The sequence below is a fragment of the Cyanistes caeruleus genome, unplaced genomic scaffold, assembly GCF_971803275.1.
Source record: "Cyanistes caeruleus unplaced genomic scaffold, bCyaCae1.hap1.1 HAP1_SCAFFOLD_69, whole genome shotgun sequence".
Classification (NCBI taxonomy): domain Eukaryota; kingdom Metazoa; phylum Chordata; class Aves; order Passeriformes; family Paridae; genus Cyanistes; species Cyanistes caeruleus.
Window position 1 is genome coordinate 3,027,405 of NW_028255886.1, and position 23,645 is coordinate 3,051,049.

The following is a 23,645-nucleotide window of genomic DNA, read 5'->3' on the forward strand; positions in this document are numbered from 1 at the left end:
GCATTTCAGGTGCCGAGGATTTGGAATCCTCCAGCTCCTCTCCCAAATATCCATGGAATAATGTCATTCCAGGCATTGGGAATTTGGAATCCTCCAGCTCCCCTCACAGATTCCTGTGGAATAATGGCATTCCAGGTATCAAGAATTTAAAAATCTTCCAGCTCTCCTTCCCAATTCCCACCAAAAACATAGAATTACAGAATTCTGGGCATCGGGAGTTCCAACTCCTCTATATGCCCTCTGAAATTCCCACCAAATTCCCATGGAATAACAGCATTCCAGGCATCAGGAGTTTTGACTCCTCCACCTCCCCTCTCAAATTCCCATGGAATAGTGGCATTCCAGGTGTCTGGAATTTAGAATTCTCCTGCTTTCCTCCTGAAATTCCTATGGAATAACAGTATTACAAACACTGGGAATTTGGAATCCTTCATTTCCACTCCCAAATTCCCAGGGATTAACAGCATTCCAAGCTTCAGGAATTTTAAGTCTTCCAGCTCCCCTCCCAAATTCCCACCAAATTCTCATGGAATAATGGCATTCGAGGCATTGAGAATTTGGAATCCTCCTGCTCTCCTCCAAAATTTCCGTGGAATAACACATTCCGGGCATAGAGAATTTCAGATCCTCCAGCTTCCCTTCTTAATTCCCATAGAATAACATCATTCCAGGCATCAGGAATTTGAAAAATGGCACAGTTACTGCTACAGAATGGTCATGTACATGACGGCATCAGATACTACAGGTGGAAAGAAAAACTGGGAATGGCTCCAGCGGCTATGGAATCTCTGCCAAGCTCAACATTGTGTCCAGACAGCTCTATAAATCCTGAAAGCACCAAAAAACATGGAAAAATCAAGGCACTCAGTCACACATTGAAAACAGTGTAACTGGGGTTTTTTTGTTTATTTTTTTATATTTTCAAGAGATTTTTCCTTTATTTTAACCTTTTTTCTTCCTTTTTTCCCCTTATCTCTTTATCTCTCCTTATTTTTTTATTTTTCAACCAGGAAAATTCCTGACAACTCAAAGGAATAAAAATTAAAAATCAAAAAAAAGCAAAGCAGTTTTCTTCTCCAGAATAATACATGGGAAAATAAGGTCTTTTAAATAGCAAAATAAAGTTGCAAACTTTTAGTCCCCAAAAAGCTACAAAGAAGAAATATTCAGAACAATGACAATGTTTTACTAATACAGTTATGAATATGATTATTTACACTATTATTCTTTTTGTGGGATTTTTTTTTTCATGCTCTAAAAGGATTGCTCCCGTGAAAAACAATTTTTTACATTTTAATTATTTTTTCTCTTCTTTTTAAACATCCTCAGGGCTTCATATAATTCTATTTTATAGCAAAAAGACCACTAGCCAAACAAAGCTTTAAAGCAAATAGTCAGGCACTGATACATGGTAAAATGCTGATCTTTTTATCTTTTTTTTTTGACCATTTCTTATCAATGTTTTTTCTTCTTCTTTTCACTGCAATTGCATCACAAGTAAGGAGAAAGTAAAAAGGCCACAGTCCATCATCATTTTCATCATTTTACAGAAGTTTTGAAAAACTTTTGGGAATATGGATGGGCAAAATCAGAACTACAAAAACAGGAGGTGACTGCCAGTACCATCAGAAAGGAAAAGTGGGATTTTCTTGGAGAAAAAAATGCAATAACATTGATAAGCACCAAAAAATTTCCCAACTAAAATGAAAAATTTGGGCCCTCCCAGGCCTTGCTAACCTGTTGTGTTGGAATTTCTCCTATTCCACCTCCAAGTTATTATTTTCTCTCGCACTATTTTAGGAACGGCGAGGAGTATGACACTGACTCCCTTGGCTGCGTTGTCCAAGAGAGCAAAGTTTATTATTCTTAATCTTCTTTTATACACATGGTCGAGAAGGTCTGAGAGGTAAAACTCTTATTGCTCATTAAAGGTACACATCACCTTCATTGCTTAAGTGGAACACCAGCCCTTGACTAAACAACACCTGCCAATTGGTGTCCTTCAACAAGGACTGTTGGGATTCCTTCTTATGCTTTCCAGAGCGAGAAGCCTGTGTGACTTAGTTTCAGTTTTTTTAGACTCTGTGCTCCCTGCCTGCTTTCAGCATCCATACGCATCCAGTGCATTTGGTAGGAATGTCATCCTTTTTTTCCCTGCTTAAAAATTCTGTTTTTTCCCACTAACTTTCTGCTTGCTTCCACTGACATTTCCTCATTCCCAGCATTATCCGGTATTTTTCCAAATGATTTGTGTCCTTCCCCCCCCACCCCACCAGATGCCTGAAATCACATAAAAAAACCATTCCCAAAAATCTCAGAAGACTGAATCAGCACAACTTGTATCAGCACCATCACCGGAGTGTTCCTAGACAAATGGGCAGAATATTCGGGATGAGCATCCACTATTCAGCAGATCCATGAATTCCTGCAATGTGGAGCTGGAAAAAGCTGCTAAAATCAGGATTTTGCCATTCTGGGAGTGTTTTAGAGACAAGGTTTATTCCCATAGGGAATAAAATCCTTCCTGGTTTGAACCAATCCCTTTGGAAGGCTGCACACGGCTCACCTGGACTGGGAACAACTGGGGAAAAAATGGGAAAATCATGGATTACAAACATGATAGCTCCATCCCTCTGGAATGCTGCACATGGCTCACCTGAGCTGGGAAAAAGCAGAAAAGTCCTGGATCACACACCTGAGGGAGGGGTCTGTTAATCCTGGCTCATCCCACAAACTTCCATTCCTCAATCAGGGAAGGATGGATTAGGGAAATCCCCCGTCCAGGAGCACCTATGGCACCTCCCAAAAAACCATTTCCTTCTTTTTCCAATTCCAGGAACCAAATTACTGGATTATTTCCCATCAGGAAATGGGGTTAATTAAAGACCAGATTTTATTCCCAGCATTCCGGTCTCAAGAACTCCAGCCATTCTGCTGATTTCTATCCCAGGTGTGATTCAGAGGGTTGGGGTCTCCTGGAAAAGTGGATTGATGGATTCTTCCTTGAAATACCAAGGGCTCTGGTCCTGGCACATCCTGCCATTCTCACCCCCCTCAGATAAACCTGCTCCAATTTGGAGCTCCAGGGAAGCACCAGAGCAGCCAGCTACCAGGAACAAGGCAGATCAAACCTGGAGGCTGCTCATGGAGCTGGATCAAGACACACCTGGGAGCCCTCAGCAATCCAGCCAGCACCACATAGGCAGGAGGACACAGACGGTGCTGTCAGGCTGGGACAGGGCTTGTGCCTTCAGCACAACCACCAAAGGCCAAGGGCCTTCTGGCCATTTTCCCTGCACCACTGCACACCTGGGCAGCTTGCTGAGCACAAGCACCCTTTTCCCCCTCTTCCCCTATGCCCTGCAGACCCTGGGCAGCAAAAGAACAGTCTTGCAGTCTGTTTCTTAGAACACATCCTATATTTAAACACTACAGAAAACTGAAAACACGAAATGGACAGACTTGAAATAAATGGAAAATGCCTGCTGGATCAGGCGGCCACAGCAGACAGAGCCTCCCAGATCACGTCTCAGTGGAGCTCCAGCAGCACAGCCAGGCACAGCCCCATGGACGAGGCCGTGACCTCCATGCCCTGTGGAGCTGATCTCTCAGCCTCAGGAACACAGAGATTGGAGCACGGTCTCCTGCCCTGAGAAGGTCCAGGGTTTCACTGGCTAGGCTTCCCTCCTCAAGGCTGATGCCACCTGCCATGGCTTCAAGGGCTGGAAGAGAGAGCAACAGAGCCACGGTCAGATCCCAGACCTGCGGTGACCCAACGAGAGCCCCCTGCCAGGGCCATGCCAGCCCACTCTTGCCACGGCCAGGAGGGAGCAGGGACCAAGGGGATCAGCCCGAAGCTGCTGGCCACGAATGCCCCACGTACCCCTGAAATCTCGGTGTGCTCTGCCCACGCCGCCCCTCATCTACTCAGGGAGCAGAGCCCCCCGCAGCCGGGCCAGGGCTTGCAGCTCCCCCCGACAGCCGCCACTGTCAGCCCGCTGCCCTCACTCACCTTCGGAGATGAGCTGCAGCTCTGCCTGCTGCCCCCTCAGGAGCCGCCCGGCCATCCCTGGGAACACAGAGCCTGTCAGGGCCCCAGCGGCACAGCTCCCTGCCAGCGGCGCTGCCAGCCCTGGGGCCACACGCCCTCCTGGCCCGGCAGGGCTCAGCCCGGGCCCTTGCCGCATCCTGACTCAGCCCAAGGGCACGGCTGCCAGAGGCCGGCAGCGGCCCCGAGGGCAGCCGGGGCTCCAGGGCGCCGGGCCCGGGTGCCGCTGCCGGGGCAGCAGCCGCGGCTGGGCCCGAGCTGCGGCGGGGCGGGGAGGGAGCCCGGGCTCGGGGCTCACCCATGAACCTGATGGCCGCCGCTCGCAGGGACTCCTGTGGGCTCTGCAGGTACGGCAGGGCCCGGCGCAGGTGCTCGGCCGCTCGGCTCCTGTCCTGTGCCAGCTGCAGAGAGCGGCAGGAGAGAAGGGTTGGCTCCGGCTGTGCCCCAGCCCCGGCCTCCCGTGCCCGCCCAGCCCTGAGGCCCGGCCAGCCCCACACACTGGGCACCAGGGGCAGGGGGCTTCTCCAGCCTGAGGCTGGGGCTTGCAGGCCACCCTTACCAGGATGTCGCCCAACATCCACATGTTCTCCTGTTCCAGCTTCTGGAGATCCCTCCTCTTCAGGAACTTGGCTGCACAATGCAGCGTTTCCAGGGAGGCCTGGAGAGCAGCAGAGACCCAAAGTTGGCCCCACAGCCCAGGGCACAGGAGCCACGTCCCTGTGCCAAGGCCTGGAGGAGGCTGCGGCCGGCAAGGCACCAGGGCAGGAGGCAGCCCAGCTCCCTCCCAGAGCAACACCAGCAGCCCACGAATCCTCACCTCTGCCACACGCTGGTTCTCATCATGGCAATGGAAGAACAGGGGCAGGAGGCTCTGGCGCACAGGCATCTCCAGAGGATTTTTTCCCCTTCCCAAAAAGTCCATCGTACCTCGGAAGAGCCCTATAGAGAGCAGCTGGACCTGGCTATTCTCCTGTAAGAAAGGAAGGGTAAATGATGTTAGTTGATGTTAGCATTGTGTGCTCCAGGCTCACATTGGCACAGGCCTGAAAATCCACAGAGTACAAAGTGTCTGGGCAGCACTCAGTGCCCGTGGCTGAGGGCACAGAGCCTTACGTGGTCAAAGAGCGGCAGGAGCGCCTCAGCCAGCTGCAGGGCAATGGGGCTGGGTACCACGATGTATTTGTAGGTGAATATAATGCTGAGTATGATGAGTGACATCCCAATTATGTCTGCATCTTTGTCCTGAAGTAGGTCCATGAGTGTTTCAGTCAGGCTCCACATTTTTTTCGCCTGTGTGGAACACAAGTATGTGAAATCGCAGCTTGCTGCTGTGGCAGACCCCAGAGTGCAAAGGCCAGTCCCAAAGCACTGGGGCAGCTGAAGCAGGAGGCAGGAGAGCTGGGAGCAGCTGCCTCAGAGCTCCAAGCCCAGCCAAGCCCAAGTGACTGCATTCCCCAGCTTCAGCCACTGTCCCCTTCTCACCATGGAGGGATGGTCAATGAACCTGAGAAGGGCCCTGAGCGCCAGGTGACACCTCTCCCTGCACTCGCTCTGCAGGCACCTTGAGGAGACCTGCACAACACTGTCAGTGCATTCACTGGAGTCCAGGTACTCTGGGATCTGAAAGGCACAGGGCAGTGACAGGGAAGCCAGCCGGCAGAAGCCTGGAACCGCACAGGGCCGGGCCCAGGCAGCAGCACAGGGCACGGGCAGCGTCCCAGGCAGCTGGGGCTATGAGAGGGCAGAGAGCTGGCAGGCAGCTCAGGGAGGTAGTGCTGGCCATCAGGCTCACCTCCACAAGGAATGCCAGGGCAGGCAGATCCCAGCGTGGCTCTTGTGTGCTGAGCAGCCAGAGGAAGTGCAATGCAATTCTGGAACACAACCCTAGAGAAGCATGGCGCATCTCCCTGGCAGGGTAAAAATGGGACCAGGACCCTGAGCAAATCTCTGCCAGGGGACTCACTCCCATGGGCCTGGTCTTTCTCCCCAAGGATGTGAGTGGACGTGGGCTCCTTGGGAGGCAGCTCCTTGTGGGCTCTTTCCTCTCCCAGCCTTTTCCCAGTCTGCTTGACCATCCCTTGCTAACAAGGCCCTCTGGCCCACAAGCACGGGGACGGTGTTGGGCCAGGCCCTGGGCCCAGAAATGGCAGAAATGCCAGAGGCAGTGGGGAGAAGGGGGTCTCACCTGGCCAGCAGACCCACGGCACAGTGGTGGGTGTTAGCACACAGCAGCGTGTCCCAGCCACACTTGTGCTCCATTGACAGCACCACTTCCTCATGGTGCATTTGGCAGAGGAGAGACTTGAGGGTCTGCACTGCAAACCTGTGTGCACAGCAAAGTCCAGGTCATGCTGGGAGCACTGGCTTCTGCCCTTGAGATGTGGCAGGGGCAGGAGGACTGGGATGGAGCACCTGTTGGGGCTGGTGGCAAAGCCATGTTCTTCCTGGCATCTCTTCCAGAAGTTCCAGCCCTCCTCTGGCATCTGTTCTGTGCTGAAGAACACTTGGAGGAGCAGATGCACAAAGAGCTGGGGGAAATACACTGTTAAAGCTTCTGGCCAGCAGGGCACCTGGAGGATCTTCCACATCACCACAGTTGCCTGCAGGGGACAAAGCAGTCTCAGACAGCGCTCAGTGTCCAGGTGTCCGTGTAGCAGGGCCTGAATGTGGCAGGGAGAGGCCGGGGAAGACGCAGGGAGAGAACCTGGCCTGGTGGCCCTGAAGCTGCCCCTAGGCCAGGTTTCAGCCCAGTGCCTGAGGCAGGGAGATGCAGTGGGGGAAGGAGGGTGCAGAGCTGCTGGAGAGGCAGCCTTGGGGTGAGTGCAGGCCAGTTCCAGAAACTCACAGCCAGGGCAAAGACACCCGTGGTCTTCCAATCCGAGGTGCACCTGCTGTACTCTGGCCAGTCCCCCAGCACATCCAGGAGTATCAGGAGTGCCCTCTGTGCAGTCCTGGGCGAGCACAAGATCCTCTTCCATATGGTCATTGCAGCTCTGCGGGGTCAGAGCTCCATGTCAGGCACAGGGTCTCAGACACATCCCCATGGCCTGGGTAGCAGCAGGGAGCTGAGCTGGCTGCCAGCTCTGCCTCTGCCCACTGCCCCTCAGCAGCAGCAGCAGCCAGGCAGCCCAGGCCTGTGGGGACAAGCTGCTGAGGGGCAGGGTGGCAGCATGGCAGCAGGCTCAGGGGCTGACATGCCAGGGCTGGGAAAGGGAGCAGCCAGAGGGCCCTGGAACTCTCTGTTGGTGACACACCTGGGCCAGGCTGTACAGGGCAATGGGCTGGGGAGCCGTGAGCCCTCTGGACAGGTGGGCCCCATACCTGTCACACGTTGGGGCCACACGCAGGAGAGTAATGACCACATCGTCAGGCTGTGCCTCGGTGAGATCCAGCAGGGTCCTCTCCAGCCTGTGCTCAGCAAATTCATTGGTCATGAGCACCTGGTGGATGCACCTCACGATGGCAGGCACCTGGAGAAGGCATGGGGAGAGTTGGAAAGCTGTCAGAGGGAGTCAGGAATGTCCCCAGCTTCCCCAGAGAAGTGCTTTCCTTCTCATCACACTGCAATGGCCTCCAAGGCTTAGAGTGAGCAGCAGGCATGGCTTGGGAGGCCAAGCAATTCCTGGAGGATCAAACCCTGGCCACAGGCTGCTTACTTGCTTTGGACTGGAAAGAGCCATCCATTTCAGCATGGTAGCACTGGTGTCAGTGGTGTAGACATCACAGTTTTCCATGGACACAGTGCCCATGATGCTGGTCTCTTCCTGCCAAATGCATTTCATGAATTTGCAAGTCAGGCAGGAGAAAGAAGGTCGGGAAGAGAGGAATATTGCATGGAGTGCTCCAAGTGCGGTGCTGGGCTGGGCAGTGCCAGCAGGCCCAGCCCAGGTGGGGATGGCTGCAGGTACCTGCGCTGTTCTGGAGATGAGGCCACAGGCGTGGCCCTGCTCTTGAGTCTGGTCCATGGCTGCATCTGGCAAAGAGCAGCCAGAGCTAAGGGGCTGCAGGAGAGGCCAGAGAACACAGCCCAGCCGTGCACTCCCCAGGCAGGGACAGCCCCGGGATGCCCCCGGTTAATGCAGCACAGCCTCTGCCAAGGCACAGCCTTGGCCCTTCTCTGGTCCTGTCCATGGGTGTGTCCCCAGAGGATGGGATGGGATGGGATGGGATGGGATGGGATGGGATGGGATGGGATGGGACAGGACCCAGGTGGATGCAGGCCCCAGCCTTGTGGCTCAGCTCTGCCACTCACCCTCCTGTAGCAGCTGGAACTGCTGCACCTCTTTAGTCGTCTGTGCTGGGGAAGCTCCAGGGCCTCCTTCTTCCTCCTCCTCCACCCAGGCCAATTTGGGTGCTCTCAGGGCTCTCTGCTCCATGCCAGTGATTGGATTTATGGCTACTTGCAGGAGCGATGCCTTGCAACAGCTTCACGTCAGCAAGTGCTGCAGTTGTGGCTGGAAGGCACCTGCAAGACTGAAGTCCTGGCAATACCACAGGACAAGTCCTGCTCTTGGGTCTCGAGGCCTCCTGCCACAAGGACGGGAGGCTCCTCGACAAGGACAGAGGTCTGGCCTCGAGGTCACGTGTAGGAATAACACTTCAGAAAAGCTCCGGGTCTGACAGAAACGAGTGTGCTGTGCAGGGGCTCCTCACAGCACCGCTCTGGTGTGTCCTGTCCCGTCGCATGCACCAAGCACTGTGGTGTGGCCGTGTCACCACCAGCTCCTATGTCACCACATGTCACATGGGCCCTTTGACACCCTGTCCTGTGCCATGCCATGGTGACCATGCTGCACCATGTCACAAAGGGCCCTTGCACACACGGCCACCTGCCCTCAGGCCACCCCCAGCCCCCCTAAAGTGGCCCAGTTGGAAGGAATCCCTCACTCGAAATGTCTAAGGCCACCTGACAGGATCTTTAGGAACAGCTCAAACCATCAGCAAACACTGCCCTGCTCTGCGGGCTCAGGGCAGCAGAAGGAGCCCCAGGGCTGCCGACACAGCCGCAGCAGGAAGGGCACGGGGCCTTGCACAGAAGCTGGCACGGCCTCCTTTGGACACGTCCTGTCTGGTGACCATCCTAAACCCGCACAGGCTGTGACACAGGCAGATGTGGGGAATGCAGGCATAGAAAGCTTTCAAGGCCTTGAGCATACAGGCTCCAAGATAGAGATGGATGCAAAGTTTGACCTGAGACCTTGGAGAAGGCTTGAAGCTTTAGAACTATAAAGTTGCACAGACTTGAAGTAAGAATAGAAGTTTGTAGTTTCAGCAGAAATACGCCTCATGTAAGTGAATAAATATGTTAAGCAAGCATGTGAAAAATGTTCAAGTTTAGCTTTTGAACCTGCCAGGGAGGTCCCCAGTGAACATCAAGGCAGACATGTGGGGAAGTGCAGATGATAGGGCTAACTCTGGCAGGAGAGGCTGTTCTGTGTCTCTGCTGATGGTGCCAGCAGCCTGAAGGAGCAGCCAGGAGAAGCACTGAAAGCAGAGAGGTGCAGTTTTGGGCAGCACAATATCAAAAGCTATCAAGCCATTAGACAGAATGCAAAGGAGGGCAGCAAGGATGGGACAGGGTATGGAGGGGAAGGCCTTGGTGCAGCTGAGGTCACTTAGTTGAGCCCAGAGAAGAGGAGACTAAAGAGAGTCTTTGGGGTCTTCAGCATCCTCCTGAGAGGAATCACAGGGGCAGGTGCAGATCTCTTCACGCTTGTGACCAGTGACAGGAGTCAAGAAAAGGGCAGGCAGCTGGCTCAGGGCAGGTTATATTTGAATATTAGGAAAAGGTTTTTCACCCAGAGCATGGTCAGCCACTGGGACAGCTTCTCCCAGGAAATGGTGACAGCATCAAGCACCTCTGAGTTTGACAAGTGTTTGAACAACACTGAGCAGTCACATGAGGTTTTAGAAACCATGTAAACAGTCAAGGCTTGTGAACTCCAGGCTTACATCAGCATATACTTCTGATGATTACTTTAGGCAGTGTTTTCAGAAACTCGTTTTACGTCGTGTCATACTGCAATTCCTTGGAGATTGTGCAGAACATGTCATCCTTTTGTATACATTGCTTGTTAGTAATATAAAAAAGAATATTGGTGTTGGGTGACTCAGAGATAGCCAGTGTGTGTAAGGTGTAGTATACAGGGAATAAAGATAAGGAAAAGAGAAGAACTACTAATAGATACTGCTAAGTTTGGAAATGTAGATAGCATTAAGAATGAATAACACAAGAAGCAAAGTTGTTATTGAAATGAGTCCACTAGAATGTATTTCAGCACATTAGAAAGAATCCTAGAGGGTCATTTTTTGAAGCAAGGTCATGTGATTCAAAAGTGTAGCCAGTGGTAGCTTTTGTATAAATTAGAGAGTGATGAAAAGTGAGCACCTAAAGGATCTGTGTTGGAGTCTGAGGCACAGAGTGTGCCCTTGTCTCTGGTGCCTAGCTCTGACATCCAAGAAAACATTGAATTTCATTGAACAGCATGAAAACAACTTTTAAAATTAAGTAGAAAAACTAAAAGTGTAAGTTGTGTAGATCAGAGAGTTTTCTTAAGTCACTGGGTGAAAAAAGTTAAAATTTAGTGTATAAGCTAGTTTAGAAAACAGAAAACAAGAAGACAAAATGGCTACTTTAGGGTGTTGTCTCTTTTCCTTCTTCTTTCTTCTTCATCTTCTTCTTTTAGAGGTTTTTGGGTAGTAGCAGGTGATTGGATAGAGAATGCCGCAGTGCAGCACACAACGTCTTGGGTCATAGGGTCACTAAGAAAAATAATTTACGTGTCTATACTTAATTGGGAAAGATTAAGAATAAAAATAAAAAGGCTATGCAGTTCAAGGCCATTTTGTGCTATTCAAGCAAACTAGAGCCAAAGCTGTGGTGGACTGAACTTGTGCAGAAAGTCTGGGGAAGACCTGCCAAGTCTTTTGATAATAAATATTAATAAACGCAAGAAACAAGAAGCAAACAAGCCTTTGGAGAATCTTTCCTGAAACAGAACTGAGATAAGGGAAACTCCCCTTTGAGGAGGTATCCCAGAAGGGCTTAGCCCTGAGGAGACCAAGATTCCACAGCAGCAAGTGGTGTCCCATGTCTGTCGGTCAGTAAGAGCTCAAAGGATTTGATCAAAGCCTGCCTGGATCAGAGCAGCCAGTTCCTGAAAGAAAGCCATCTGGATGAAAATATCTGCTACCAAATTCCAGAGCTTCAAGGGCCCAGGACTCAGAAACATCGGATTCTGCTGGTCAGTAATCTGAAGAGATAGCCAGTAGGTCTGGTAAGCTCTGTCCAACCTAGGAGATGAGATGGAATATTTCTAAGGAGGAACAGGCAATTTTACAAAAATTAGAAAAAATAATAGAGCAGTCCTTACATGAAATTCCAACGAAAGAGTTGGAATTTTTACTGGTCTGGGTGAGAGAGAATTACCCCACCATTAGCAAGGAGCAATTGTTTGAACCCTATATATGGGCAAATGCAAATATGAGGTTAATAGAGTTAGAAACCCCGGGAATGTGTGTCCATGGAAATATGACAGAAACAAGTCATACTGTCTTTAATGTAATATATCACCCCCTTGCCAAGGGGGTGGAACAGGGGGAGAGGAAACCCAGCCACCCAGATCCGAACTGCCCTTTCCAAAAGCAAGGGAAACCCCCAAATCCCTCAACAGCGTGGGAGCCCCTGATCCCAACCCCACAGAGGATTTGGGAAAAGAGGGAGAGGTGTGGGGGAAAGCTGAAAAAGCAGAGGGTGTTGCGATTACTATGGAAAGCAAAGTGAGCAGTTTGGAAAAGTACTAAAAAGTACTAAAATCCATAGATTCCTAAAAGGGATTTATCTCCTAAAAAGGAATTCCTCTCTAAATACGGGATTTTAGAATTTTTTAGAATTTTAGAATATTTTTCGAATGGTACAAAACCCGTTGGAGGCTCAGCCGTTTATAAAACTGAAGCCAGAGCGAATTCATGGAGCAGCATCGCTACCTTGTGGGCAAAAAGCATCACAGCAGCTTCTAATTTTTTCTACAAATACAATCGAGAATATTTTAGACAAAAACGAAGCAATATCAACAACAGCAGGCGAAGGAATTCCTCTGTCATCGATTCAAATGCCACATTCTCTGCTTCAAGCCGATATTTCAGCTTTTCAAAAGACTGCTCCAAAGGACTGGTTCTCAGGACAGGACATCTCCAACAAGATTACAATTTTCTCCTGTTTTTCAAGATTTAAAGGAAGCTGTGTGCATTCACAATCCACAACCACTGTATTTTTCTACTATACCTACAGCTCCTCAACAACCAAAGCTACAATCTATATCAAATCTCCCTCAAAGAGGAGGGTGAGGACCTGATATGCAGGTACTTCTCAAGGAAGGTGCTGATGCTTTCAGAGAAACTGAGGACATTACAGTATTACCAGTGAGGCTTGGAAGAAGAGATGATGTTCCTAGATGGGAGCCTGTGGATCGCTGTCTTTTAAAGGATTTATTAGATGCTGTGGAAGGAAAAGGACTTGGTTCTCCACATTTTCAGCAATTATTAAGAGGTCTTTTCCTCAGCCATGAAATGACACCATATGACTGCAAGTATATAGCCTCAACAATTTTCACAGATTCACAATATATACTGTGGAATTCAAGATGGAGAAAAGCTCTCCTTGAACTGAGGAACAAATATGCAAGAGGACCGTATGCAGACATCACAGCAACTCAAATGGCAGGAGTAAATGTGCCGTATCACAAGCCAGAAATTCAAATAGCAGATCTGCCTCCAGAAGTGCTTCGAGATGTTGTAGAAGCATCTGAAAAGACACTGCTGCAAATTCAACCTACTGGAACCTCAGAAGGCATCTACACAGAAGTGAAGCAAGACCCTTCAGTGCCTTTCACTACCTTCATTGATCACCTCACACAGGTGATTGACCAGCAGGTGATGGATGAAAAGGTGAAGCCACACATGCTTCAAGGCCGTGCCTTCGCAAATGCTAATGCAGAGTGCAGACGTACTGAGAGTGCGTTGCCTGGATATCCAACCATGGAAGAAATGATAGAGGCATGTAGCAAGATAGGCACTCCGCATGTTGCGAGTGTTTCGACAGAAGAATTCGAGAGAATGCTCGAAGAACAACTCGAAGGATTTATGAAAATAGTAAAGAGTATGAAGTCAGGTTTTCAGTGACTCAGCTGTGCAGTTGTGATGGAAACATCGCTTCATGAGGGAGCACGCTTTCCATGTGGGAAACTGGGAAACATGAAAAAGAGCTGCCCATTGCAGAAAAAAGTACAAAGCCTTTGTCCCAGGTGCCGAAGAGGAAAACATCATCCCAGCCAATGCTATTCAAAAACACATGTAGAGGGAAAACCTCTAGCTCTGCTGGGAAACTCCAAAAACAGTGCGAAGAGTCACCACATGATGACACAAATGGAGATGGAGCGACAGCCTCAAAGTCAATTCCATTAAAGGCCTCCGGTCAGAGAGTGATCATCAGGGAATGCCAATCAGATTCCCTCAGCAAGACCATTTGTCAATTTCCCAGTGATCCAGGCTTATTGCCACCAGGTGCACAATGTGAATTGGCAACGTCCAACTTGGTTTGTTTTTTGAATGAGGATCATGCAGTACTCCATACAGGAGTCTCTGGAACATCGAAAAAAGAGGCAAGACTTCCTGATTATAGGCAAGGACAGATGCAGTATTTTGGGGCTTGTTATTTATCCATGTGTTGTTTCTGCAGACTAGAATGAAGAATTGACGGTTTTAGCTCAAGCTTTACGTCCTCCGTGGATCCTTTCGGCAAAACCTTTAGTAGCTAAAGCCATTGCTTTGCCTCTGCATGCAAATTATCCAATCAGACCATTGATCAGCAGGCAAGTTTTATCTATTAATGAGTCTACTGAAGTTCATGCCACCTGGGTAAAGCAGATAAGTCGCGATAGACCTGTAATCACCTGCAACTTGACATAAAATGGCAAGACAGTGTCAATTCAAGGGACAATGGACACAGGTGCCGATGTCACAGTCACCTCACATCTCTTCTGGCCCCAGGAATGGAGCTTAAAAACTCCTTTGAGTACCCTTTCAGGCAAAAAAGGAAAAGGATATGCCTGTGTCTCCACAGGTGCAGGACCAAAGTGGGTTCCTGCAAAGTGCGTGAAACCGTATCAAGCTGAGAAACAAGCAGACGAAGACTCCAGAAATCAAGAAGCCAGTACGCAAACGTGATTTAGCATGAAAACAGCATTCAACATCTTAGACATTGAACAAACAGCGTGCAAAATTTATGGACTGAGGACTTTGTGAGGGAGGGGTGTTTAATACAGAAATTTAAGAACTTTTGCGAGAGATAAGGTTGTTGAATAAGATCAATTAGCCATTGTATTTGTGCCTTATCTTTTGTTGGTTGCCTTATGCAACACAGTTTTGCCATGAATCAGTCGAGAGAAAATGTCTGGAGAGCTTTGACCAGTGTGTCAAATCTAGACATCATCTGCTTGACTCATTCAGGGTCAGGGAAGCCATTCTAAAACAAGTAATCAAAGAAAAAAGTTGGTTTTTTTTGGCAAAGAGAAGAGGGAGATACAGGAATCCAGAAATGGAGAGACATTTATCTGTTTGTCCTATTCTCCAAAACAGTATCAATCCTATTTGCCATTGACAGAAAGGCTTCCAACTCTCCCTGGGTAAACCAGGATTTATAAAAAATTAAGTAGAAAGTAGTAGAATGTTTAGTATGCCACTGAGGTGAAAAATACAGATTTTATAGGGGTTTAATACACGGAGTAAAGATGGAGGAAGAAAGGTGTGGTCTTTTTTAGCTCTTCTTCTTCCTTCTTCTCCATGATTCTGCAGTTTTTGGGAGCACAAAGAATGTTTGGTTGAAAGTTAGTTGCAGTTTTAGTTATGTAAGTAGATATAGAAAACTTAGTTGTTAAAATAGAAAAACAATACACGTGTCCGTAGTTAACAAGGTTAGAAATAGATATAAAGATGAGGCAGCCGCGTGCTTCGGGGCCATTTTGTACCATCAGAGCAAAATGAGCCAGGTTGTGGTGAATTGAGCTTGTGCAGATAGTCTGGAGAGACCTGCCAAGTTTTGTAATAACCTTCTAATAAACATGAGAAACAAGATTCTAATGAACTTGGGAGTTTTTCTTCAAACCCAGAGAACTGAGATAAGCGGGACTGCCCACGAGGGAGGATCCCAAAGGAGCTCAGCCCAAAGGGGACTGAGAAATCTGTGAGAAAAGAAAAACACAGAAGTATAGAAGAAGAAAAAGAATAAGAGAAGTTACAGGTTTTAGGAGGTCTGTGATAGAGATGAGGAAGTGTTAAACTCGTTCCAACCAGCTGCCCAAAGCAGTGCCTTTAGTCTCTTTTCAGCTGGGGAGTAGCACCGGCCTTGTTGAACGCAGGCAGCAGCACGAGCAGGGCTCCTCCAGCAGCAGGGACACACCACGAGCCAGGAGGGGACCGTGGCACCAGAGGGGACTGTGGCACCAGAGGGGATTGTGGCACCAGAGGGGATTGTGGCACCAGAGGGGACCGTGGCACCAGCCGTGCCCAAGGCCTGAAAAGGGTGGCAAAGTCAGGTGGTGCTGCCTGGCTGCATGAACACCTTGGGCAGGGCGTGGTGAGGAGCCAGGTCTGGGGGCCATCCAAGGAGTCCTGTCAAGAGCAAATGGTTCTAATACACTCTCTGGGGAAAAAAAGGGGCAATCTTTTGAGTGAACTGAAATGCTAATAAATATTTGCTCACGTATGGTGGGGTTTCTCTGCAAATGGGCTTTGATGGGAAATTTCCGACGACATATAGTTTTGCTCTTTAAGTTGAGCAACTGAGGAGCTTTGTTGAGGAATGGAGAATTGTTTGTAGCTCAGTATTTTCTCAGGAGGAGCCTTGCATTTTAGCACAGGAGGAAGGTAAGGCAAAGGTTTAAAAGCTTCCCCCCCCTGAAGTGACACACTTTCTGAGGAGTCTGAGGAGAATTCCCCTCAGCCTCTGCCAGGGCTGTTTGCCTCCTCTGCAGGCTCAGGATTCTGGGAGTTCCAGGAGCCTCAGCTGCCACGGTATTTTCCTCTGAATATTTCTTGTTGTGCAGTATACAGGGAGAATATTTTGTGTGAGATTCTCCTCTGGGCTTTGAGGTGAATCTCAGTAATTCTGTTGATTTTCATGTCCAGATGAACTTTTGGTAGATAGGAAGGAAAAGGGAAGAGGCACCATGGAAAATTAATTGCTCAAAATTTGAGTGGCCCAACCACACTAAAACTGAAGTCTAAACTGAAAGAAAACTTTTATTTTTTTTTTCCTTGGTAGGTGGGTTACAACATGAAGGGTAAATAAAGGTCTTTGAAAAGGTTCAGCCAGAACCCAGCTGTATGAAAATCAAAAGGGATAAGACAGGGCATGGGAAGAATCTTCAGCCCTTCCCGTTGAAGGTAAAAGAGTAGGACAAGTGCCTCTGGCTGTTACCCACAGGTAATGTGTTATTTGTAGCCAAGAGCAGATGCCCCAAGCTGCTGGTGGCCCAAGCCCTGCCATGGCTGTCCCACTTTCAGTCCTAGCTGGACCAGGGTGGCTGGCTCGGGAGGGGAGGAGGTGGGGGGATCTCAGGGGGCTTCCTCTTCACAGGCGGGCTGGGGGGCCGTGGGGGAGGCACGGAGTGCTGGTGCTCTGCTTTCCAGGTCGACTCCTGCTTCTGAGGCCACATCTGAGAGTTGATGAACGAGGCAATCTCTGGGCTCCCTGAGGGCAAGGGAGAGTCACACCTTCTTGGCTGGTATGCTGGAGCTGCAGCAGGGTGACTGTGGAGAGAGGAGGTGGCTGAGGCCCCCAGCTGCCGTGGGCACTCAGGGACCCTCCTGCACAGCAGGGCCCAGAGCGGCCAAGGCTCCCCAGCACGGCTGGAGCTGCTGGCACAGCTTGGCCCAGCTGGACAGCTGCCCCTCAAGGCCCTGGCAACCAGGGGATGGCTCTGGGCAGGGTCCCTGGCCAGGAGCGGGCCCCAGAGCGCCTCTGCCTTTCAAGGGCAATCTCGTCCCCGCTCTTTCTCCTGCCCACCTTGCTTTGCCTCTGCCCGCTGCTCCTGGGGCTGCTCTTGGCCAGGCAGCCTCAGTGGGAGCCAGCACTGGCTGCAGCCCCAGCGGGCTCCCCAGGACAAGGCCCAGCAATTAAGAGGCCAATGAAAGGCCTGGGCAGCAGCAGAACTCTCAGCAGAGTTATTTGGGCAACCACTGATTACCCACAAGTGCACAGCAGCCTCACTGGGAATGTTTCCTGACTATGAGCAGCCTTTCAAGAAGCTGGAGGGTGGAGATGAACAACAACTTACCGTTTCTTGTCCTTCCACCACTGGAATCCAACATAGCACAGGACCATGGAAAGTGGCACTGTGAACAGTGTCACTGCTGTGCCTATCATGCAGGACTTGCGCACATCCTGCGGGCAGAACACTCTTGGGGTGCTTGGTGGATTCTCAGCATTTATACTGGACTTGCCAAGTGCATCTGTGGGAGCAATGAGCAGCATGAGCCTGTGCTGTGCTCCATTGCTGAGCTGGCAGCACGGTGGATACGGCCAGGACATTCTCTGTTTCCCCCAGAGCTGGGGCCTGCAGGCACCTTGCCACCCCTTGGCACAGGCTGTGCCACCCAACAAAGCCCAGAAGGCCGAGAGCAGAGCCCGGGACAGCACAGCTGCTTGGGCAGTGGCTCCTTCCAGGGACACGGGCCAAACCCATCCCTTAGCAGCCACTGCCACCCCTGACCCTCCCTGCTCTGTGACAGCTCCCCCAGCCCAAGGGGACAGAGCCAGGCCCTGTAAGGGGCCAGTGCATCCCCTGCCCGGTTGGGAGCCAGGGCTGGCTGTGGCCCTGGGCTCACGGCAGGGCTCCCACTCTGGGCTGCTCCTGTGTCTTGGGCCTCTGGATGCTTAGGGCCAGCTACAGGAGCAGCTGCTGGGGGAGAGATGTTGGTGCACAAGTCCCGATTCCCAGGGGCTGGGAATGAGCTCCAGAGGCCTGGAAGCCGCGGCACCTCCAGCTCCATCCAGGCCCTGAGGGAAGAGCTGCTGGCACACAGCCCTGCCGAGGGAGAGCCCAGCACAGCAATTACCTCCTGTGCCTGGGCCTGGCATCTCCTCCTTTCCTGCAACAGGAGCTGGCACAGGGCCATTCCTTCCTCTAGCATATGCCATCATCTGCACAAACATCTGCTCCAGCACTTGAGAAAGGAAAAGGGACAGCTGCATAAGATAAAACTGTTCACCATTAGGGGAGGTGGTATCTTCAGGAGGCAATACTTGTTAAAGTCATGGATAAAGGTCAGGAAAATATCCAGGTTATTGGGGCTGGGCCAGGGCTCTCCCTCCTCCAAACAGTCCCTACACCTGATCTAGCCCAAGACAGAAATTGCAGGGGATCTCAGGGTGTGCATGGCCCACGCTGCAGTTTGGGCTCCCTGTCAGCTGATGTCAAATGCCTTCCTGCAGAGGCTGGGAAGAAGCTGCAGCCAGGCCAGGCTGGGAAACAGCCCTGCAGGCCATGAAAGCAGCAGCAGGGCAGCAAGGCTGCCATGGATCCCTTCCTGCTGTGCCGGGCACGGCGTGTCCTGATGTGCCCCTGGCCGCTGAGTGTCAGGAGGAGGCTGAGGGACATGAACCCACCACGGCGTCTCTCCAGATCACTCAGCATCTTGTCCAGAAGTTGGGATGCCTCCAGGGATTTCTTGTCTTCCATCTCTTTGTTCTTCCATCTTGGAGGACCTTAATGGAAAGTAGTTCCATTTCTCCATCAGTCCAGAGTGGCAATGAGTGCACCTGGGTGACTGGTGCCCTCCAAGGCACTCCCTCCTCTCTGCCTTCCACTCAGGAGCAGGAGCAGGGGGATCACGTGCCTGCAGTGTCCCCAAGTGTCCCCACAGTGGGAAGGAAGGAGCCCCTTGCATGGCAGTCAGGGGAGAAAGGTCTCCCTGGAGCTGCCAGCAGCTCTGAACTGAGCCCCAGGCAGGGCCAGGGCTTGGCAGCAGCAATGGGAGCAGCTCAGGCCCCCTGGGGCTGGCAAAGGAGCCACCGGAGGCACAGCCCCGGGGCACAGCCCGGGGCCCAGCCTCTTCCTCTCTGCTCTTCTCTGTGCCTGCACAGAGCACATGGAAGGTGACACTGGCATTGCACATAGGAGGAGATTGACAGCTAAATGCTCCTTCCTCCCACTGACAGCAATGCTGTGGGATCACTCAGGGCTCCAGAAGGGAGTGGGGCAAGGTTTCCAGAATCCATCAACCTTCAGACTCTTGAGGGAAATGGCATGAGAGTGAGCTCTTGCCACACTCACACTGATAATTCTGTGCAGAAATGGACATAGAGAACTTGCCTCCAGCATTCTCCATGGATCTCAAACCATTATGTGCCAGGGCTTTCAGATGCTCCATGTCATGATCCCAATCTAGAAGGGAGCACAGATCAGAACCATTCCATGGTGTGTTGGGACCCCCTTCTGCCTTAGGGAACTGGGCACTGCAAGGGGGTCGTGGAAGGCCATGGGAGCCAGATGTCAATGGACATGGCCAAAGCTGCAGAGGGGCCTGGGCAGCTCTGGGCTGGCCCTGGACACTCTCAACACCTTTTCCATGCTCTGTGCAAAATCCCTGAAAGGCAGGTACTGCCAAGCAGCAGAGATTTACAGCTCAAGCCTCAGCAGGGCTCAGGCCCAGAGGCACAGCAATTACCTCCTGGGGCTGTGCCTGGCATGGCCTCCCTTCCTGCAGCAGAGGCTGCCCATGAGCCACTGCTTCCTCCGGGAAAAGGCACCTTCAGCACAGCCTTTGGGTTCATCTCTGGAGAAAGGAAAAGCCACAGCTGGATCAGATGGAATCATTCCCCTTTCAGGGAAGTGGTGTCATCATGATGGGATACTAGTCGAGGTCAAAGATAAGGATTAGGAAATCATATAAACTTATGGGATTGGCCAGAGCCCTCTCTCCTCCAAACAGCCCCTACACCTGATCTAGCCCAAGACCAGGAAATTGCAGGGGATCTCAGGATGTGCATGGCCCACGATGCAGTTTGGGCTCCCTGTCAGCTGATGCCAAATGCCTTCCTGCAGAGGCTGGGGAGAAGCTGCAGCCAGGCCAGGCTGGGAAACAGCCCTGCAGGCCATGAAAGCAGCAGCGGGGCAGCAAGGCTGCCATGGATCCCTTCCTGCTGTGCCGGGCACGGTGTGACCAGATGTGCAGAGAAAGCCCCCGGCTGCTGAGTGTCAGGAGGAGGTTGAGGGACATGGACCCACCTTGTCCTCCCTGCAGCATTTCCTTCAGCATTTGCTGCATGGTATTGGATGGCTCATGGGGTTTCCAGTGTCCTGTAGCTTTGTTCTTTCCTCTTGGAGGACCTTATAAAAAAATATATATCCATGTCCCAGGAATGGATCCTAAAAATCAGGGTTCAGCTTGTGGGATCAGCAAGGACACCATACTCACCCCTGTGACGGGAGCTGGGCTTGCGTGCAGCATCCAGCCCAGGAGCCTGGAAAGTCCTCCCTGCAGACACACCTGTAACTCAACAGCCACAGAAGCTTCTGTCATGTCTGCTGATCTGCACAGGCAGCACTGAGCCGCAGGAGTGCTGAGGGGATCACGCAGGGCGAGGGTAACACACGTGCACAGCTCTGTCCTGGCACCTGCAGCGATGCTGCCCTGGCTGCGATTTGGGCTCTGAGCTGGCAGCTCTCCCAGGGGGAAAGGCCTTGACCTACCCTCACCATCTCCCAGAGCCTCAGTCCTGGATGTGGGTTGAGAAGCCAGATCACCTTCACCAAGAGGCTTGGCTGCAAAGAAAGGCAGGACAGAAGAGCTCCCGTGGCTCTGTAGGAGATCCTCAGGCTCCCTGGGGCTGGCAAAGGAGCCACACGAGGCACAGTCCCGGGGCACAGCCCTGGGCCCGGCCCCTTCCCTCTCTGATCTTCTCTGTGGCTGCACAGAGCACACAGAAGGAGACACTGGCATTGCACATGGGAAGAGATTAACAGCTAAATGCTCCTTCCTCTCACTGACAGTAATGCTGTGGGATCACTCAGGGCTCCAGAAGGGAGCAGAGCGATGTTTCCAGAATCCATCAACCTTCAGACTCTTAAGTGAAGTGGCACGTAAGTTCTTGCCACTTCGACAGTGATTATTCTGTGCGGAAAGGGACATTGAGAACTTGCCTCCAGCATTCTCCATGGGTCTCAAACCGTCATGTCCTAGGGCTTCCAGATGCCCCATGTCACGATCCCAATCTAGAAGGGAGCACAGATCAGAACCATTCCACGGTGTGCTAGGATGCCCTTCTGCCTTAGGGAACTGGGCACTGCAAGGGGTTTGGGTAATGCCATGGGAGCCAGATGTCAATGGACATGGCCAAAGCTGCAGAGGGACTTGGGGAGCTCTAGGCTGGCTCTGGTCACTCTCCACCCTCTTTATAGGCCCCATGCAACATCCCTGGAGAGGCAGCAGGACCAGCCCAGGGGCTCTGGGGACTCTCTCCCTCCCACAGAGGAAACCCTCCCTGAAGCCCTGGGGAAAACCATCCCCAACGCTTCCCAGGGAGAAGGAAGTGCTGTCCCAGGAAAGGGAAGCCAGGCCCTGGGCTCACCTGCTCGCCGTGCTCGCCACGGAGCAGCCTGGGCAGCCCTGTCAGGCAGGGCCACTGCCAGGAGGAGCAGGAGGAAGAGGCGCAGAGCAAAGGCCATGGTGCCTTGTCCACTGCCAGTCCTGCAGCTCTTGCTGCCACCACTGTCCTGACACCGCTGTCCCAATGTCAGCACCACTGCTGCCACAACAGTCGTGGTCAAGGACTGACTGCTCGGTCCTTGTGGTGCTGTGCAACCACAGGGCTCTGGGACCTCTGTGACCTCAGAGCCTTCTGTCACCTCAGCCTGCTGTCACCCCAGAGACTGCTGTGACCTCATGGCCTTGGCTGTACCCCCTGAGTGTTCTCCCATCTGTACTCCAATCTGTACTGGACTGATTGTAAATCTTTGACTTCATCAAAGGGTCATTGCTAAACAAAACCTTGGTTTTGCCTGCTGACATTGCTGGTCATGTTCTGTCCCATGAGATGCTCTTGATTGTTGCCTCTTTTCCTGGGCATGGCACTGGAGGAGGTCCAGGCCCAGGTGATGCCACTGAAGGAAATGAGCCCTCAGCCCAGGGACACTCAACACAAACTCCCCCAGCCCCTCGGGGCCCCGCTGCTGGTCACAGCAGCCCCTGCCTGGCTCCTGCCTGCCCACACCGTGGTCAGCCCCGCCTGCTCCTGGACATGGAGCTCAGCCAGGGCTGGTGCTGTGTGGGCTTTGCTGGTGGTACCAGCCAGACACTGGGGTGACAGCTCCATCTCTTTATTGGAACAGAAGAGCTGTGTCAGGCCCTGCCCTGGCAGGAGGGACCCACCTTCAGTCCAGGCCACAGAGCAGGGCGGGTCCCTTCAGGGACACAGGGCCTTGCTTTGGGTGGTGGCAGCATCTGCACAGCAGCAAGCTGATAATGCAGCTGTGACAGGGACATCACGTATGGGCATGGAGATGTGAATTGTGTGGTGCAGGTGTCTCTGAGGGAGGTGTTGGCCTTTCCTGTGAAGCTGCAGAGGGGGACCTGTTGAGAGAGGAGATGGCTGAGGCCCCAGCTGCAGCTGGCACACAGGGACCCTCTTGCACACTGGGAGATTCTCACTGTGCTCAAAGTTTCCCTCTGAAGACTAAGAGCTGAATGTGGATGGGCTTAGCAACTGGTCTGCAGGCCAAACAATTGAGGTAGCAAAAGAAGAAATTGAGAAAATACAAGTTTACCCATAGCAAGGAAGAAAGCAAGGCCGTTAGCATGGAAACCAATAAAAAGGTGCATAAGGCGTATTTGCAGTTGTAATAAATGGAATTGGTTCATGCTCACTAAATTGTAGCTGTTCTTAAAGTTATGCTTAGAAACAATCAAGAATCAGTGTTACAAAGCAGATGTACCCCTTTGCAGATGTCACATGTCAAAATTAAGGTACAGGATGTAGTTTAGAAGATAAATGGTGTCTCAAGACCAAAATGGCCTTGAGATGGACCAAAATTAGAAGAAATTTAGGCATTGGGCGTAAAGATTAGTAAATATAAGGCTAATTAGTAGACTAAGATAACACAAGGCTTAGTACGCACACGCAAACCTGTAAGGTTATCCAAAGGACAATGAGGAAAAGGAGAAGCCTTCACCAAAAGACCACCAAAAGAAGACTGAAGACCTTCTGACAACAAGTGAGGCATGTGCCATGAATAAAAATGATGTAAAGTCAGAAAAATCAGAAATAGGAGGAAACTTACAGGAAACATTAATGAATATGTATAAGCATACAGTATATGAGTTTAGCTTGAAGTGCTTTGTTTTGAACGTGAGGCAGGGTGGGAAGCCTCCATACCCTGGTGGGTTTTGCTTATGCTTTAATCATACTTAATTACTAGTAGATTATATATATAAATTTTAATTCTTTATTAAACTGTATTATTTTACTAAACTATATTCCTTTATACCACATTGCTCTTCAGATTAGTAAATTGTATTCATTTTTAATTAAACTGCCATT

The 23,645-nt window shown here is 51.1% G+C and overlaps 2 protein-coding genes across 2 annotated transcripts in view; one reads left to right on the forward strand and one right to left on the reverse strand.

Annotated features, from left to right (window-relative positions):
• The window catches only part of LOC111944947 (uncharacterized), a 225,502-nt gene that overhangs the window by 98,908 nt on the left and 102,949 nt on the right, over nucleotides 1–23,645 (forward strand).
• On the reverse strand, nucleotides 16,328–21,879 carry LOC147647062 (uncharacterized). The gene is made up of 11 exons (XM_086872665.1): nucleotides 21,678–21,879; nucleotides 21,250–21,321; nucleotides 20,800–20,871; nucleotides 20,525–20,596; nucleotides 20,335–20,436; nucleotides 19,775–19,882; nucleotides 19,420–19,491; nucleotides 18,714–18,812; nucleotides 18,164–18,271; nucleotides 17,383–17,557; nucleotides 16,328–16,855 (listed from the first exon to the last, which is right to left on the reverse strand). The coding sequence occupies exons 1-11, from the start codon at nucleotides 21,772–21,774 to the stop codon at nucleotides 16,612–16,614; spliced, it is 1,221 nt and encodes a 406-aa protein (XP_086728791.1). The 5' UTR covers nucleotides 21,775–21,879; the 3' UTR covers nucleotides 16,328–16,611.

What these genes read in the sequence shown, in the direction of transcription:
- LOC147647062 (XM_086872665.1), bottom strand. Translation starts at nt 21,774, where the DNA reads ATGGCCTTTGCTCTGCGCCTCTTCCTCCTGCTCCTCCTGGCAGTGGCC. An exon ending in AATGCTGCAGGGAGGACAAG is followed by an intron (nt 19,883 to 20,334) that starts GTGGGTCCATGT and finishes TCCTTTCTCCAG; the next exon opens with AGATGAACCCAAAGGCTGTG. An exon ending in GCCAGGCCCAGGCACAGGAG is followed by an intron (nt 17,558 to 18,163) that starts GTAATTGCTGTG and finishes TTGCTCCCACAG; the next exon opens with ATGCACTTGGCAAGTCCAGT.